Source organism: Arabidopsis lyrata, assembly GCF_000004255.2.
Source record: "Arabidopsis lyrata subsp. lyrata unplaced genomic scaffold ARALYscaffold_6, whole genome shotgun sequence".
NCBI classification, from domain to species: domain Eukaryota; kingdom Viridiplantae; phylum Streptophyta; class Magnoliopsida; order Brassicales; family Brassicaceae; genus Arabidopsis; species Arabidopsis lyrata.
In genome coordinates this window covers 22559199-22576640 of record NW_003302550.1, presented here as the reverse complement: position 1 = coordinate 22576640, position 17442 = coordinate 22559199, and the positions used below count along the sequence as shown (strand labels likewise).

The window sequence follows — 17442 nt, the reverse complement described above, 5'->3', positions numbered from 1 at the left end:
TCGAGAACTTCTTCCTCATCCTTCTTTGGACCGAATGGATCACTATCCAATCCGAGGCTTCTCACCACCATTGGGCTGCTCAATGGGTGGGCCTGGTCCATATTGAATCTCTTGAGTACTTTTTCAGTATATGCCTTTTGATGCACAAGGATTCCATTATTCACGTACTCAAGTTGCAATCCCAAACAAAATTTTGTCTTGCCTAGGTCTTTCATCTCGAATTCTTTCTTTAGATATTTGACTGTTTGGGCGATTTCCCCAGAGGTTCCAAGGATGTTTAAATCATCCACATATACTGCTATTATCACAAACCCTTTGTTTGCAAATTTCTTTATGAAGATACATGGACTGATGGGATCATTCTTATAACCTTCTCTGACTAGGTACTCGCTTAATCTATTGTACCACATGCGTCCACTTTGTTTCAGTCCATAAAGTGATTTGTTCAGCCTTATGCAGTATTGGTCTCGAGACCCTTTCTTATCTTTATCTTTGAGCTCAATACCCTCTAGTAATCTCATATATATTATCCAGTGGACTTATATAAATATGCAGGCATTACATCCATTAGCCGCAAATCAAGTCTTTTTCTTTATATAGCCAGACTTAGCAAAATTTAAATGTCTTAGCATCCACCACAGGGGAGTATGTTTCTTCATAATCTATCCCCGGTCTTTGTGAGAATCCTTGTGCTACAAGCCGTGCCTTATATCTCACGATTTCATTATTCTCATTTCTCTTCTTCACAAAGACCCATTTGTGTCCTACTGGTTTTTACATCGAATGGTGTCCTTAAGGTCGGACCAAACTCATTCCTTTTCTTAATGATTCTTAGCTCCACGTTTTATGGTCTTGTACCATTTAATCAATCAAGTATTTGAGTGCACTCTAGTATAGACGTGGGCTCCTGATCCTCATTTATATTCATAAATTCAAGTGCTACCTTGCATGCAAAATCATCTTATGTCGACATTTCTTATATGTTCCATTATGTTCCAGACATGATATAATCGATTTGAGATTTATTATGGTCAGGACCTTTAATACTTTGCAGCTTGGCGTCCCAAGCTACATTATATGGTACCTGTACCTTAGAGCCGGCCGGCCTTATCTCCATGTCTGGGATGGTTTCCTTAGTAACCTCGGATTCCTATTGCACCTTTCTTTGATTTTCGAGGATTTTTATCTTTGGAACCTATTGGTCTACCACGTTTCTTTCGTGTGTTAGACTCGGTAGCAATTTCATTGATTCCCTTTTGGATATCAATACGTACTGGTGCATTACAAGCTGGTATATACGTTTTTGTAACTTTCTTTGGGTCAGCAAAGGAATCTGGCAATTGATTAGCTAGCTTTTCAAATGTATAATCTTATGGACCTCTGATTCTCATGCCAGAGTCCGAGGATCTTGCCAATTTAAGGATGTTTGATTCCATTATATTTCTTTTATTGCTTTACCCAGCTTGTTCATCTCTCCACCTAAAGTAGGGAACTCGGATTCATTAAAATGACAATCCGCGTATCTAGCCTTAAATAGATCACCCGTAGTTGGCTCTAGATACTTAATAATGGTGGGAGAATCAAATCCAACATATATTCCCATCCTCCTTTGAGGTCCCATCTTTGTTCTATATGGTGGAGCAATCGGTATATATACGGCACACCCGAAAGTCTTTAGATGGGATATGTCTGGCTCATGACCCATGAGTAATTGGGATGGTGAATATTTATGTTCACTAGATGGCCTTATGCGTATAAGCTCTGATGCATGTAAAACAGTGTGTCCCCAAGCGGCTACTGGAAGCTTCGACCTCATGAGTAATGGTCGAACTATCAATTGAATTCGTTTAATGAAGGATTCCGCTAATCCATTCTGTGTATGTACATGTGCTACGGGATGTTCCACACTTACCCCCATGGACATACAGTAGTCATTAAACGCTTGGGACGTGAATTCACCGGCATTGTCTAGACATATAGTCTTAAGCGGAAAATCTGGAAAGTGGGCTCGCAGTCTTATTATCTGGGCCAATAACCTAGCAAACACTTGGTTTCTAGTAGATAGGAGACAAACATGCGACCATCTTGTCGATGCATCAATGAGGACCATACATATATCTCCTTGTATCCTTTCCAGAAATTTTAAGGTCTCTTTATTTACCTTAGCCGGTGATGGCCTTATAATGAGTTTCCCTTGTGAACATGCTTCACACGTGAGATTCTTAGGGATAACTCTTTTCTCTTTTTAGGGTGTGCCCCTTTGAATTAGTTATTAGTTTACGCATCATACTATGACCCGGATGGCCAAGCCGGTCATGCCATAAAGTGAATTTCTCAATGAACTCTTTGTTCATTGCCATATTAGCTTCGTTCATATCGATTTTAGCATAGTAGAGACCAGTGGATAATGCGGGTATAGTCTCTAGGACTTTCTTATGTCCTTGGGTGATCTCTTTGTTCCCTTCACCCTTTGTTTCAATATGGAAACCATTCAATCTTATATCTTTGAAACTTAACAAGCTCCTCTTCGAGCTGGGTGAATATAGGGCATCGCTTATTTCAAGATGCGTGCCCTTTGATAAAAGGATATGGGCTTGACCATGGCCCTTAATAAGACTAGCTATACCCGCTATGGTGCTAATATTGGCATTTTTCAATGTTAGATTTATAAAGTATCTTTTGTCTTTTAAAATTGTGTGGTTCGATCCACTATCCACCACAAGTATATTCTTGTCATCGGCCATTGACAAGAAATATGTCTTTAGATAATAAAGTAAACGATTATATTAAAGGCAAATTAAACTTTAAATTTAAATCCAAGAAATAATAGAATTCAAAGACATAGAATAGAATTCAAAAAAACATAGAGCATGGAAACATAAAGTAAATTAAAGCATAAAGCAAATTAAAACACAAGATGTCGAATTTAATTTTCCTCTCTTAAGCAATCCGAAGTCTCATACTCCAATTGGTCATCGTTCTCATGGTCAAAATCTCCATCACCATCGAGATGAGCCAAATTAGCTTCGGGATTCTTCTTTATCATTTCTTGATAAGCATCGATTAGATGTTTAGATGTCCTGCACGTCTTAGCCCAATGATTGTCCATTCCGCATCTATGGCAAACGGACTTGGCCTTGTGTTGCGGTTTGAAGATCCCGCGGCCACGACCTCGACCATTGTTCCCACGGCCTCTACCACCATGGTGGTTTCCTCGGCCGTAGGAGTTATGGTTGCTACGACCACCACCACGTCCTCTACCACGGCCACGACCGTGATACCCTCTATGGACGTAGTTGGTTCCTTTGGTCTCTCGAGGTTCTTTGGCTATTTCGGCCTTATGGGCTTCCGGCAACGGTGTGGATCCTGGAGGTCTCATTGAGCTATTCATTAGTAATAGCTCATTATTCTTTTCAGCAAGGAGTAAGCAGGAGATCAAACTTGCATATGTTTTGAATTTCATTCCACGGTATTGTTGCTGAAGTACCACATTATTAGGGTGGAATGTTGAGTATGTTTTCTCAAGCAAGGTATCATCAGTCACCTTTTCACCACATAGCCTCAGGATTGAGACAATCTTAAAAAAAGCTCGGAGTTATACTCCTCCACGGATTTGAAATCCTGGATCCTGAGGTTTTTCCAATCATATTGGGCTTTCGGTAAGAGTACCGTCTTTTGGTGATCGTATCGATTCTTCAACTCGACCCAAAAGTCGAGAGGATCCTCGATAGTAAGGTACTGATTCTTAAGGCTCTCTGCTAGGTGATGGCGTATAAACGCAATCGCCTTAAACTTCGACCTCTTCTCACACTCGTTGTTTTTCATAATGCACTCGGCGAGATCTTTGGATTCAAGGGCTATCTTAATGTCCAATGCCCATTGTAAGTAATTGTCGCCGGAAACATTAAGTGCAGAAAACTTGAGGTTCTTTGTTTTCGACATCTACAAGCAAAAGGGGAATTTGAGTCAATATCATGTAATCGTTAATGTCATGCGGTTTTAAAACCGAACTATGAATCGATTACTTAAGGATTTGACTTCCCTTTTTAGGATTAAATTTCCTTTTCTAAATATTTCCTAATTTGATTAGGGTTTTAGAGTTTTAAGATTTCCTATTTAAGATTTTAGGGTTTTTAGGATTTCCTATTTTATTTAGGATTTAGGGTTGTTGAGATTTCCTATTATTTAGGGTTTTGATATTTCCTATTTTATTTAGGGTTTTAGGATTTTCTATTATCCCTAAGATTTAGGATTTTAAAGATTTCCTATTTTCTAGGGTTTCCTATTTTATTTAGGGTTTTAGGATTATCTAAGTTTTCTAGGGTTCATGCAATTTTAGTTTTAGGGTTTCTAACAACTTATGCATGTAATCAATCAAAGAAACAATCAAATTAAAAACGCCCTAAGCAAATAATTTGCGTAACCCATGTAATTTGCGTAACCTATGTAATTTGCGATTTTTAGGTTTAGATAATTAAAACTTCTCTAGCAACTTAGGCGAGTTTAGTTTAAGCAATAATCAACCTTTTTCTAGCAACCTAAACGATTGAAATAAACGGATCTTACAAGCAATAAGATTACTTTAAACATTCAAGGTTCGTTTTAGGTTTCCACCGTTCGTTAGATTCAAGTTCATGATCAGTTTTCAATAGCAATCACTTGAACAATCAAGACTCGTTTTAGTGTCTTAGCCGTTTGTTAATTTCAAGTTCATGATCGGTTTTCACAAGCAAAAAGCAATCACTTAAGCAATCAAGATTCGTTTTAGATTTCCACCGTTTGTTAGGTTCAAATTCATGATCGGTTTTTCACAAGCAAAAGCAATCGTTTATACACTACAGATTCGTTTTAGGTTTCCACCGTTTGTTAGATTCAAATTCAAGATCGGTTCTTTAGCTTTTAGGGTTTTGGTTTTTACCTTTCACCTTTTGGGGGTTGTATGGATTAGAACCGGGAGCTAAAGACCTCGGTTATCAAGCTTATCACGAACGTGTGGTGCTAGGAGGAGATCGCTGATCAAGGAGCAAAGCGAGTAGTCGTTGGTTTGGTAGCTTCAAGCGGTGGACGAGTTCGGCGAGTTTAGGTTTAGGGTTTTAGGGTTTTTGTTAAGAGCAACTCGTGCTGATAACGTGTTATAGAACTTGTTGTTCTTATTGATTAATGAATGAGGTTTCAATACATATTTATACATGACAAGGGGAGACAAATCCCCATTGGGCTAGTAAACCCTAAAGCCCAAAAGCCCACTAAGTATAACATAGACCGTCATAAGGAGAATCCTCTAGAACATGGACATGGGCCTTCTAGAATATGGATTAGGCCCACGGTTATGGAGTCCATCCGACCATGCGGTCTACAACAATACATACATATGAAGAGGTTAATTATATAATTTGTTTAAATTTCTGATTACCAAAACCATTTACTGCTTAGAACACACACTTTGTGTGTCGCTTTTATGCTTGTTGCAGACGTTAATGACTGAGAAGTGATGGGTTTCGAATGGCCCAAGGTTTCTGTTGGATTTGAATGGCCTATATCGGTTTGGTTTAGTAAAGTCAAACCTCTGAATCCACTGGAACATCCTTCTTCTCTTCATTAAGAAAGAGAGATAGCGAGAGATTGATAAAAAAAGAACCGAGAACCTCCACAACAATGAATTCCAATCCACCGTCACAACGTTGATCGTTTTCTTCTTCTTCGGCGAGCCTAAGGTTCAATCTCAGCTAGAAAATTGAAATGTGTGTTTTTCTTATACATAAAATTTTTGGGGATTGAAAAGTTTTTCTCAAATCTAATTCCAATTCGATGCAAGTGTGTAATGAGCGAACTCTTGGGACCATGGTTTCTTCGATCCCTGAACCTCTTTCTTCACTTTTTCTGTCAAAATCTCTCTTCTTTCAAGAAAAATGACTTCTCTCCCCAACAATCCTCTATAGCTTCCCATGAACATTTGCTCGCATTTGATAAGCACAAATTCGACCAGTGTTTTTCTCTCAATCTTACTCTGGGCATCTCTCTTACCTTCAATTTCATCGAAAAAGCTCAGAGGTAATATCAGTAGCCATTCCCAAGGAGAATTCTTTTATCATCAGTTGGCCAGAGACTATGAACTTGGTTATGTACTCGAGCTCCCAGTCATGACCTTCTTCAGCTTCTAATAAAGCGACGGATTCTGTTGAGGATTTGGTTTCTCTAGTTTCATTGTCATATTCATTGCGTGAATTTGAGAAACTTTTGCTGCTCGAGATTTGAAGATTTTTGGCTGTGTTGAAGTTGTTAACTTCTTGATCCTCTTATGCATGTGTCATAAGAAATATGAAATTTTAAAGATCAGTGAGTCAGAAAACCTTACGAAAATAATACAAATATAGCGAATTATAAAAACATTGGTAAGCTACTAAACAAGGGTAAAAATTGATGGATCCATCACCTAATTTGATCAAATCAATCCAAGTAGAAAGACAAACACATTTGAAGATTTCAAGATAATATAAGCATCAAACCACCATTTCAAAGAAATAGATAACTACCCACACAAATTATTTCTTCCTTGCAACTGAACTTCCATCTCAATCAAGTTGTCGGCAAAATCGTCAAATCAAATCTCCAGCTTGACTGGATTCACGAAAACAAAGTGGAAGATCTAAGCAAATTTAATTCAATCAAAAATCACCTTAAATCAAGTTATGCTTTCTGACATTAACTATAGAATCAGTTTATAGCATTTAAAACAAATAATCCAAAATTTAATTTCAAATACTACCTCTTCAGCAGCAGCTCCTTCTTTTCCTTCATCGCAAGTTAAATTATTGACATCACACCTTCATTAGGTTCGGTGGACTTTTCTGGTACAGATGTATTTATTTTGTCCACTGTTACCTCACAACCAGAATTGTCTACAGTTTGTTCATTATTTTGGATGGACAATTGGCTGACATGTTCTGTGTTAATGTCCACAGCTTCCTTCAACGGATTATTGTCCTCGTTCAAGGGCAAATACGTCTTTCCATGTGACGTAAATGGCGTTGCGCACGAGAAGTTTTTTTAATGTCATTTAAAAAAACCAAAACTCAAATAAGACTACTATTACCAAAATTTCCTAAATTCTAATCAGATACATAGTTTATGCTTTAAATCAACGAAAATAAACAACTGATTTAAATGACCATTTTTTCCGGATTCTAAACCAATAATCTAGAAAACCAATTTCTTATCCTATAAAAATTGAATGGTACTTTTTAATTCCGATTTATTATTCCGGTTAATGACCCGGTTTGGTAATAGTATAAAGCTTCCACGTGTTTCAGGAAGCGTACACGTGGCACAAGTCAAGACTCTCAAGCAGCGAAAACCTAGTCGCCTCTGTGATTCATCTTCCTCCTTGCCAGTGTTAAAGGAACTAATCAAAATTCGAATTCCAATTAATCAAAATTAAAATTAAATAAATGAGGAAGACGAAGCTTTGTTGATCAATGGCGATTTACAGATCTCTGAGAAAGCTAATTGAAATCAATCACCGGAAAACTAGACCATTCTTCACCGCCGCCACCGCCGCATCGCCTTCCGGCGGAACCGTTTCTCTTATCCCTCCGCAGTTTTCGCCGTTGTTCCCACATTTCTCACACCGCTTATCTCCGCTTTCGAAATGGTTCGTTCCTCTTCATGGACCTCTCTTCCTCTCTTCTCCTCCTTGGAAACTTCTCCAGTCTGCGACACCTTTGCATTGGCGCGGAAATGGCGCTATTTTGAAGAAGGTCGAAGCTCTGAATCTTAGATTGGATCGAATTAGAAGTAGAACTAGGTTTCCTAGACATTTAGGGTTACAGTCTGTGGTACCAACGGTGGATCGCAACGATTCGAAGGAAGAAGATGGTGGAATACTTAAGAGTTTTGTTAATGTCCCTAATTTGATATCAATGGCAAGATTAGTGTCTGGTCCTGCGCTTTGGTGGTAAGTGCAAGTATCAATTTCCAGGAATATATTGGAGGATGAAGAATTTGAAACTTGATTGTTCTTCTATTATTGTAGGATGATTTCGAATGAGATGTATACTTCTGCTTTCGTAGGCTTGGCTGTTTCTGGAGCTAGTGATTGGGTACTCATCTTCTTTGTGATTCTTTTTTATAGTATTGGGAAGAAGAACATTGTTTTAGTAGATCCTTGATTTTGTAGTTAGATGGTTACGTGGCGCGGAGGATGAAGATTAATTCTGTGGTTGGCTCTTACCTTGATCCTCTTGCAGACAAGGTAAAGTCTTTAACATCTATTATGTGTTTTCTTTTGGTGGCTCATTGTGGATGTTCTCTGAATTTCAAGTTAGTTTTAAGCTGCAAACATGTGTAAGGTTTCATTTCACCTCAGTTTTCTTGATTATACTCGTGTTTAATTTCAGGTTCTTATCGGATGTGTCGCAGTAGCAATGGTGCAGAAGGATCTCTTACATCGTGAGTATTCTTCTTCCTCTTCTGCTCCTAGTAGATAATAAGTTAGCAGAAATTTTGACATATCTAGAGTTGACAAAGTTGAAGTGCGGAAATTTCTCTTATAAGTACTCGAATTGAGTGATCACCTGAGGAATGCATCAGAGTTGTCGTACCTTTATTTCAGTCATTTGATCTCCTTGAACAAAAACCTCTTTAAAAGATTGCATGTATGTATCAAGAGGAAACCATACTAAGTTAACTAACTAGTTGCTAAACTTGGCTGTGTGTGTTAGTTAATATAGTCCTTAGATTGCAATACTACCTTTTCAACTTTTTTTAAATCGTTGGTACTAAACTCAATTTTGGTGGATGCATGTGACATTTGTGCTCTAAAGCTGGACTGGTTGGAATTGTGTTGTTACGGGATGTTGCACTCGTTGGTGGTGCGGTCTACCTAAGGGCACTAAACTTGGACTGGAAGGTGAATTTTGCAACTTTGAGCTAGATAGACCACTCAACTAATTTCTCTTGTTTCCCTACATTTTTTTTCCGCTTGATCATATGCTTTAACAAGAACACGAACTGAAATTATTGATGGGAATCATATTGCTCTTGTTTCTTTCAGTGGAAAAATTGGAGTGACTTCTTTAACCTAGATGGTTCAAGCCCTCAGAAAGTAGAACCATTGTTTATAAGCAAGGTATGATCTCTTGGTAACAGCTTGTTCTCATGTTGGCATCTTTGGTATGCGTAACTAATTAGTTAATGGAACATGTTTATCGACAGGTGAATACAGTTTTCCAGTTGGCTCTAGTCGCTGGTGCAATACTTCAACCCGAATTTGGGAATCCAGATACCCAGACATGGATCACTTATCTAAGGTAATAGGTCTTTTTAAAACTAAGACAGTCTGTATTAACTAACTGCCTTCAAGTTATAAACATATGAAGTGTGTTCTCTGAAATGTTGTTATTGGTCTCATTTTGTTTTGTATCCAGCTGGTTAGTTGCTTCGACGACTATGGCTTCAACTGCAGCTTATGGGGTACAATACTGGAAGAAGAGACCTATCTCTATGATTAAGAGATCATAGTTTCAGACATTTATTAATAACTTCACACGACAGCCCCATACCGAAAGAAGCTTAAACATGTGTTGTTGTTTTCCGGAATACGCAGCTCACACTGTTTTCACTGCAAACTTAAATATAGGGAAAGGAAGAACTGGTTAACATTTGAAAAAAGGATGTCTTGGCTTTTTCTTGTACAAAAAAATAGGCTTCTCTTATTTTTCTTTTCTTCCCATCTGGTAAAAATTATTCTGAAGATGGGTGATCTATAAAATTAAATTTCTTAGGAAAATGAAGCGACTTCTGGCACTTTGCAGAACTCACATCTTTGATCTCTGATTCTTGAAAGAACGATTAAGCAAAGTTTCGGACTTGAACTTGGGACAGAGGAGATATGAAAACAGACCAGACGAGAAACATTTGTTCTGATATTTTGAGTCGGGTAGTGAATTTAGAACTTTCTTCTCTTGCTAAAACAAATAACCTTGACCTGAAACATTGTGACATTGCTGGAGGCTGTGTACAATTTGAGTGTCCATATCCATAACCACTAAGAGCAAAGCATATTTGTATACACAACAAGATAAAGAGATGGGAGAAAAGGGAAGGAACCAAAACACACCCAACTACTAGAAACTAGGGTGTGTGGGTTTCACAACTAGCGTGTCAGAGTTAATAGACTTTGTGTATCATCTGCCTTTTTACCATATATATATGATCAACAAGCCAAACTGATTCTGGAGTTCCAAACCTAAATGTGTAAGATCAGACTCAGTCTTGGTGGATTTCATCAAAAGGCGCAGCAGCAAACCTCACATTTTCTGGCCGTGCAACCACAACTGGTTCATCTGCAAATAGGGCTTTGAGGAACGATGGAGTCTTTAAAGGATGACGATTAGTCATTCGTGGATAGACCTCAGCCAGAAAGTAGTACGCGTGACCTGCTATCATACCCTGAAATGTTTTGGATAGACTCAGTTTATTTGGGGGACAAAAGGTCAAAAGAGATTGGAGAAGAAATTTTGGGATAATTGAGTATATACCAAAAGATCCACCCAAGCACTGGCACCAACAAGGATAGAGAAGCCAAGAAGCACCTGCAGGGCCAGAATTTGTAAAAGATGTTTCATTCCGGTGTAAGTTTAGGGAAAGGAGAGGAGCAAGAAAGTTAAACTCACCCATGGTAGGTAAGCTGCTGTGAAGGTGAACAGACCAAGGAAACTCATGTGAATATAAGGATTTTGTTTGCTCCATACATATACCTGTGGAACATAAGAGACTATTAGCTGATATTTAGAGATGACTTAGATTTGTGGGAAACAAGGTGTGATAGAAGTTACCAACCATCATGAAAGTTAATGAGTTGCTGAGGAAGATGATTTTAGCAAATGATGCAGACAAGTACGGTATCATTCCACCGAGTAGAACAATACCGGTTAGAACAGAAGCTCCAAATAGGAGCATGTATAGGAAATCAGCAGTCTTTCCCCTGAATGAGTTTTCTTCAAGGAGTTTGCAGTATCGTGCGAGAAAGAACATATGGAACATGAAGTCCAAATCTGCAAAACCCCAAAAGACAAAGACATATTTGATTATAAGCAAAAGCAAACTAGGCAATTAAAATACACAATCAATCAATCAAAACGCTATTAACAAGTAGCAGCTAAACATTGTCTGTCTAAAGCTAATGATGTGACAAGAAAAAAAAAACAGTCAAGCAGGAGATGCGGAAAGATTCAACTCAACCCTTTAGCTTTTACACATCTCAAGTTTTCTACAAGTGAAAAAGAGAACTTTCAAAAACCAAAGAATTACTACTCAGCAGTTATGTGAGTTTGTCTACATCGATGAATCATGACTATAAGGCAATTTACTAGTACATCTAGCAAGAACTACATATGAACCATATAATTCATAACTCATAAGCATTCTAAATCAGTTCTGAAGCCAAAAAAGACGAACTTGTCTCATAAGACAAATGTTGTATCCAGTTTCTTAGAGTCTAAGGGAAATTACCCATCTTCCGGAAATACAAAAAATTTGTAACGAGACGCCAATATTGGTATTGCTTCACCACAAGGGTCGGATTCAAATAGAGGTTATAGGGAGATATAATCTGCAAAACAAAACAATCAGAATATGAAAACCCTAATTCATGTCAGCTTAAAAAAAGAGATAATCAAATCAATTTGAACAAAAGAAACATTTCCAAACAGAAACAAAATCAAAAGCTTTAGAAATCCAGAGAATTTCAAATTTCACCAAAAAAAAAAGAGAGAACCCCTAAAAGCACATACATCGAGGGAACATCCGACGGTGGTGATAACAGCCGCCGTGAGATATGAGCGAGTGATAATCGGCATCTGTTTATACCATTCTTCTACAGCCTGAGCCATATCTTCTTCTCTTCCACCTCCTTAATCGCAATCGATCCGATCAATCAAAAACACAATCGTCACGAAACCCTAGAACCCAACGGAATCTATGAAAGCTTCTTCTTCTTCAATGGTGTTTGCAATGAGTGTTTCAGATTTCAAATTTCAACTACGCACAACTTTGAAACGAATCGAAACTGAGAGATTCGTCTTCTTCGTTTGTCTGTATATACACAAATTTAAATGTGTAAATAAATAGTTTTGCGATATTTGTTTAATTTTGACAAGAGTAAGAGGCTAATGACGTCAGCCTTATACTTCGTTTGTCTGTATATTTGTTTAATCAACAAGCGCGTGGAGTACACTACCCAATCGGAAGAGGCTAATGACGTCAGCCTTATACTTGAAAATGGTATCACGTTCCTACAAACTTTTCACCAAACCGAATTTTGTTCAATCAATAGAACCAAATTTCTTTAAATTTTGTTTAGTTTTTAATTTACATATTTAAAACTAATTATTTTTCTTTTTTTTTTTTTTTTTTTTTGAAATCAGAACTAAATCCTAACCCAGTACTTATTTGATCAAGTATTTAAAGTCAAAATTTATGTTTTATCATCTTCAAAATCTACTTTTTTTATAACATTTCATTTGAGGATTATAAACTTTTGTACTATAAATTGAACTTTTGTTTTTCTAGTAAGATACTCAAATCTATTGGAATTCATTGAAACAATTTCATATGCAAAGACCAACACTGAATTTGAGCTAAAACTTGGCTTTTTAGTAACAGTGATCTTGAAAAAAATATACATACAAAAAAAAAAATTGAAATCTTTTTTAGTTTGGAAGATTGGCTGCACATTTCAGAAAAAAAATGTTAGAATATTTGAGCATTTTTACTCTTGAGCTTTATCAGCTTTACCAACAAATCCATTATCTATATTCACAGAAGAATCATCAATCTGAGACTGACTCAAACTATCTGTTTCTTGAAGAATTTCTGCTGCAGAATCTGAGTTTGAATCAGAAGCTTTCATTTGCATTGGCTTCATGAGCTGGACTTGTTGTGCACCAGACTCTACGTTTATATCAGAAGCTTTCATTTGCATTGGCTTCAAACCAGCATTGGTTTCACTAGCAGTGATTTCTTCTTGAGCTTGTATCTCCATTGAATCTCTGAAAACTTTACTCAGAAAGCTTACGTCGTCAGACATTACTCCGAATCCTGTCAACAGCTTCGAACCGAGCTGTAAACTTGTCTGTAAACCCGAAACAAACAAACTCGTTCAGAAAGAAATCTCAGTGTGATCAAGAAAGAGAACTGTTTTTGAAGTTTACCTCTGCATTTTCGAGAATTGCATCTGTGGCTCCTGCTTTCTTGAGTTCAAGTAGATGCGGTAAATCTTGAGCTCTTGCATAAATTGGACTCTGGTGATAAGATAAAAGCAGTCAATTTCCGCGATTCCAATATTTTACCAACCAGATCAGACGTTTGAATTGATAAAGAAAGAAGGAAGAGTGAAAAATTACCCCCGGGAAGGCAAGGCGGAGTCTTTGAACAGCCTCTGTAGTTCTCTTCTTGCCTTTATACATTATCATGATAGCTTTAGGAGATGAAACACCTGCAGATTGCAAAACCGATGGTCGAGATCCGTCTCCATACAATATCGGGAAACCGAGTTTTCTTGACTCCTACCACAAACCAACATAAAGTAAAAAAACCAGTTTAGAATGTCAGCAATTTGATCAGATCAGGAACAAACAAAATCTGTTATCTGTTTCAGACCTTCACTACAGCAGGATTCAAATCAAAGCCAATATAAGGCCATCCCACAAGATCACTATCTGAGACCAACGGCGTTGACAAAAAATTGGCCAGAACCTGCAAAGCCATATCGACTCGATAAGAAACCACTTAGCACAACTTTCCCAGGAAAGCAAATGATGACTTTTACCTGACCCATTTGTCCAAATCCAATGATGACAATTGATTCACTAACGTCGAAGTTCACATTTTCGTCTATTTTCTGCAGAATTGTCAACAGGTTCGTGATGAATGCAAATCTTATTTTTCATATAAGTGCAGAGCTAGAAATTTAAAAGTTACATCTCCGGGATCAAGTCTCTCATCAAGAAAATCGGCGGCTTTTCTTCCAAGTTGGTTAAGATAAGGTGTTAATGCCATAGACAAAACAACTACGATAATGAGCAGCTTGTTCAGCTCATTTGGAAGCACTCCTAGCCTGCACAAATGATTGTAACAATGATGACCACCTAATTAGTAAGGAAAATGTCGAAACTATCGAAATCTTTTGGGAGATGTTTGAGCAAAAATATTGGCAGTTAGAAAAACCTGTTGGCTAGAGAGAACACAACAAATGCAAATTCCCCTCCCTGGGACAGAAGAAAACCAACTCTTACGCTTTCTTGTATTGTGAGGCCAACTCGGGGACCGATTGCGGTTATAATCAGTGTTTTGATCACAATCAGACCACCCAAGAGTGAGAGGACATTAGGCCATTCACGAAACAGAACCTGCAAAATATTTTAACCACATGAGCATGAACATGAAATGTATCATATTTTTAAGCGGAACAACTGAGTTCTTATGCAATGCAATAGAACACTTTACCTCCATGTCAATGGATGTTCCTGTGGTTACAAAGAACAAACCAAGAAGTAAACCTCTAAATGGCCTAATGTCAGCTTCGATTTGTGTCCGGAAATTTGTTTCCGCTAGAAGTGCTCCAGCAAGAAAAGCTCCAAGCTTCAGAGTAGATTGAGTTAGGACATTAGGGTGAGGATATTAGATGGAATTTTTATTTGAAGGGAATTAATTCAAACCGTATCGCTGAAACCAAGCCATTGGGTCACGAGTGAAGTCCCAGCAACTGTGAGAAGGCAAAGGGCCACAAAAGCTTCTGAGCTTCTGGTTTCTGCAACAACCTGAATATTATTTGGGGCTTAGTGTTAAGCTCTGCACCAAATAAAACCGTGTCCTGTTTTCACTCACTAAAAAAGGAAAGGGTTTTGTAAAACTATAAGGACACGAAATAAGTTACCTCAAAAATTCTACGGAGAAAGAACTTTCCTCCAAGAGAGAGGATACCCAACCCACCAAGAGCCTTTGCACTTTCTTTTGCAAGCATTGGCCATATGCTTTCCCCACCAAGATTCTTGCAAATATACAGAGATTCACATATAAGTAAGTGCTAAGATTTAATTGAATCGTTGCACTAGTATCAATTAAATCTTTTGTGGACAGATTAGACTAGTATCAATTAATTGGCCATATGCTATCCCCACCAAGTTTTTTATACTAGTAAAGTTTAATGCAGCTTTTATCTTTTTATAAAAAACTGTCCACAAAAGCTCAAGAAGGTGATAGCCAAGTTACCTGGCTTTCCAACACTGGAAGAATGACTAGTAACGGCACAACAGCTATATCCTGCAAGCAATGCGAGGAACGTAAGCGAAAAAGTTTGTCTACTTCCGGAGTTTGCACAAGATTTTTGCATATCTTGGGTGAGTTTCCAAAATATCGAGATTCTTTTCCCAAATCTATACTTTCGTAACATATGGATTTTTGGATGGAATAGAAAATAGGAATTATACAGGATAAGCAGAACCTGTAGAAGAAGAATTCCCAAGGTTGCTGAGCCAAATCTTGTAGGGAGCTCACCTTTCTCTGCAAGAAGCTATACATTTCGAAATTGTCAATAAAACTAAGCCTTACTAAATTGTTGATTGAGTTTGCCTCTTCTCATTACCATTCTAGAAATATGATTTAAAGTTAGTGCAACTGTGCTAATACCTGTAGAACAAAAGCTGAGGATGACAATGAAAGAGCAGCGCCAATGACAACGGCCTCATCAATGCTTCTAATGTTGACCTAGAATTTTACAGAAAGTATAGATCATATTAGGATACAGCTCTAAAAGCCTAACAAAAAGCATCAGAGATTGACAGTTACAAGACCATGATCACATTGGGAAAAGAGGCGTCTGCTAAATTTTAAATACATGGAACGGCAAGATAATCATAAGAACACCCCAAGTGAAATATCTTACCAAGTCAGACCTTGAATGAAAGAGGAATTCAAGAATTTTTGTTCCTATGGCTCCATTTGGCGGGAGTTCAAAAGCAGTGAATGCAGCCGTGCATAACAAAACCTTTGAAATAAGGAAAACGGACAATGTAAAACAGTACAACGTAAGGTAACGTTAAACAATCGATGTATGACATCTTTGCAGACAATGATATGGTCTATAAAGTTTCATAACGAAATCGGGTCGTAGAGATCATTGACTCTTGTGATGCTTATCTGACAGAAGTGAAAATATAGGAAGGAATGTAAGCGGTTTAAGGTAAACCAAGAAACTTCTTTTAGGACCAAACCTGAGTTAGTCCCATGCCAAAAGCAAATTTTGCAAGAGCTTTCAGACGAGCAAGTGAAAGCTCTAGACCCATCTCAAAGAGCTGTCAAAGATAATCAGCACAAGCCTAGTCATTACCCTTTCTTCAACGCATAAAGCTTTGTGTCAACAAAATGAATCAAATACTCACCAGGAAAAGAATCCCCCATTCCGAAAGAACTTTAACATCTGTGAGATTTCTGATCAAACCAAATTGGTTGAGTACAACACCAGCAAAGAAGAAACCAAGTATCTGGAATACCATCAAAAACACAAAAGTTATACGCCAAGAATTTATTTTCGACAAGCAACCCCATGTAGCAGTTTGTTATACCGGACTAGCTTTGAGGACTCTGAATGCAGGGACAATAATAACAGTGACCATCAAGAAGGTCAAAGTATCGAATCCAAGATCGTTGATTACATCAACAGCACTTGCTACATCTACTCCTGCATAAGTCTGCACTCTCCTCCCTGAGAATTCAGACCATCTACCTTGGAAATAGAACCTTCTTGAAGTATCCAGAAAAAACCTTCTTGTTTTAACTAAATTCCCAAAAGAATGCAACTTAATCCCATCGTTTACGCCTTCCGAATACACAGGCACACTCGATTTCACCGTGAAAACACAATGCTTCAATCGACCATTGTGTTGTCTAACTATCTCATACCCCTGCAATCAGAAACAATCACCAAATTTTGGGATTTGCACATAAACTTAAAATATATAATCTTGAATTCTTCAACAATGGTTTTCACATAAAGAAGTGATTTTTCAGTCAATAGATATCCAAGTAAGCGAAAGAAGAAGGAAATACCTTGGGAGAGGGGCAACAAGAGATGGACCCTAACATAGTACTAATTGCCATTTTGAGATGAAATCCACAAAACTAAAGCCTAAAGGCATTTACTTTTGTTGTCACCCATAAACCCTAAAGACTCAAACTTTACTTTTGGATAATATTACAGAACCAAGAATCCGAAAGAAGAAATTATGACTAAAGCTAAGGAAGACAAATGACCACGTCGTTAGAGACGAGAACACCTCGTGTATTTCTCCAGATATATACGATTCTATATACATACAGGTATAGGGAGTGAGAAAGGAGGGAAATTTTCAAGTCTAGAGAGATAAAAGATTCTTTTTTTATTAA

The 17442-nt window shown here is 37.7% G+C and overlaps 3 protein-coding genes and 1 long non-coding RNA gene across 4 annotated transcripts; 1 reads left to right on the top strand and 3 right to left on the bottom strand.

Annotated features, from left to right (window-relative positions):
* Positions 1–5380: 5380 nt before the first annotated feature.
* On the bottom strand, positions 5381–7288 carry LOC110227664. The gene is made up of 3 exons (XR_002331356.1): positions 6767–7288; positions 6534–6618; positions 5381–6295 (listed from the first exon to the last, which is right to left on the bottom strand). It is a non-coding gene; the product is annotated as an uncharacterized LOC110227664 (long non-coding RNA).
* Positions 7289–7388: 100 nt separating this feature from the next.
* LOC9308785 (cardiolipin synthase (CMP-forming), mitochondrial) lies at positions 7389–9810 on the top strand. The gene is made up of 8 exons (XM_002874770.2): positions 7389–7954; positions 8033–8099; positions 8177–8251; positions 8397–8448; positions 8823–8908; positions 9053–9127; positions 9214–9308; positions 9426–9810. Exons 1-8 carry the CDS (start codon positions 7476–7478, stop codon positions 9517–9519), a joined length of 1023 nt encoding a protein of 340 aa, XP_002874816.1. The 5' UTR covers positions 7389–7475; the 3' UTR covers positions 9520–9810.
* A 152-nt stretch (positions 9811–9962) lies between these two features.
* On the bottom strand, positions 9963–12150 carry LOC9308784 (derlin-2.2). The gene is made up of 6 exons (XM_021022740.1): positions 11793–12150; positions 11512–11611; positions 10840–11054; positions 10674–10757; positions 10539–10592; positions 9963–10449 (listed from the first exon to the last, which is right to left on the bottom strand). The coding sequence occupies exons 1-6, from the start codon at positions 11889–11891 to the stop codon at positions 10267–10269; spliced, it is 735 nt and encodes a 244-aa protein (XP_020878399.1). The 5' UTR covers positions 11892–12150; the 3' UTR covers positions 9963–10266.
* Positions 12151–12632: 482 nt separating this feature from the next.
* On the bottom strand, positions 12633–17442 carry LOC9308783 (K(+) efflux antiporter 3, chloroplastic). Its single transcript, XM_021022752.1, has 18 exons — positions 17107–17442; positions 16623–16961; positions 16440–16541; positions 16272–16352; positions 15944–16045; positions 15688–15765; positions 15503–15571; positions 15271–15321; positions 14936–15049; positions 14718–14819; positions 14506–14640; positions 14227–14408; positions 13981–14116; positions 13829–13900; positions 13660–13755; positions 13404–13565; positions 13212–13301; positions 12633–13132 (listed from the first exon to the last, which is right to left on the bottom strand). The coding sequence occupies exons 1-18, from the start codon at positions 17155–17157 to the stop codon at positions 12770–12772; spliced, it is 2325 nt and encodes a 774-aa protein (XP_020878411.1). The 5' UTR covers positions 17158–17442; the 3' UTR covers positions 12633–12769.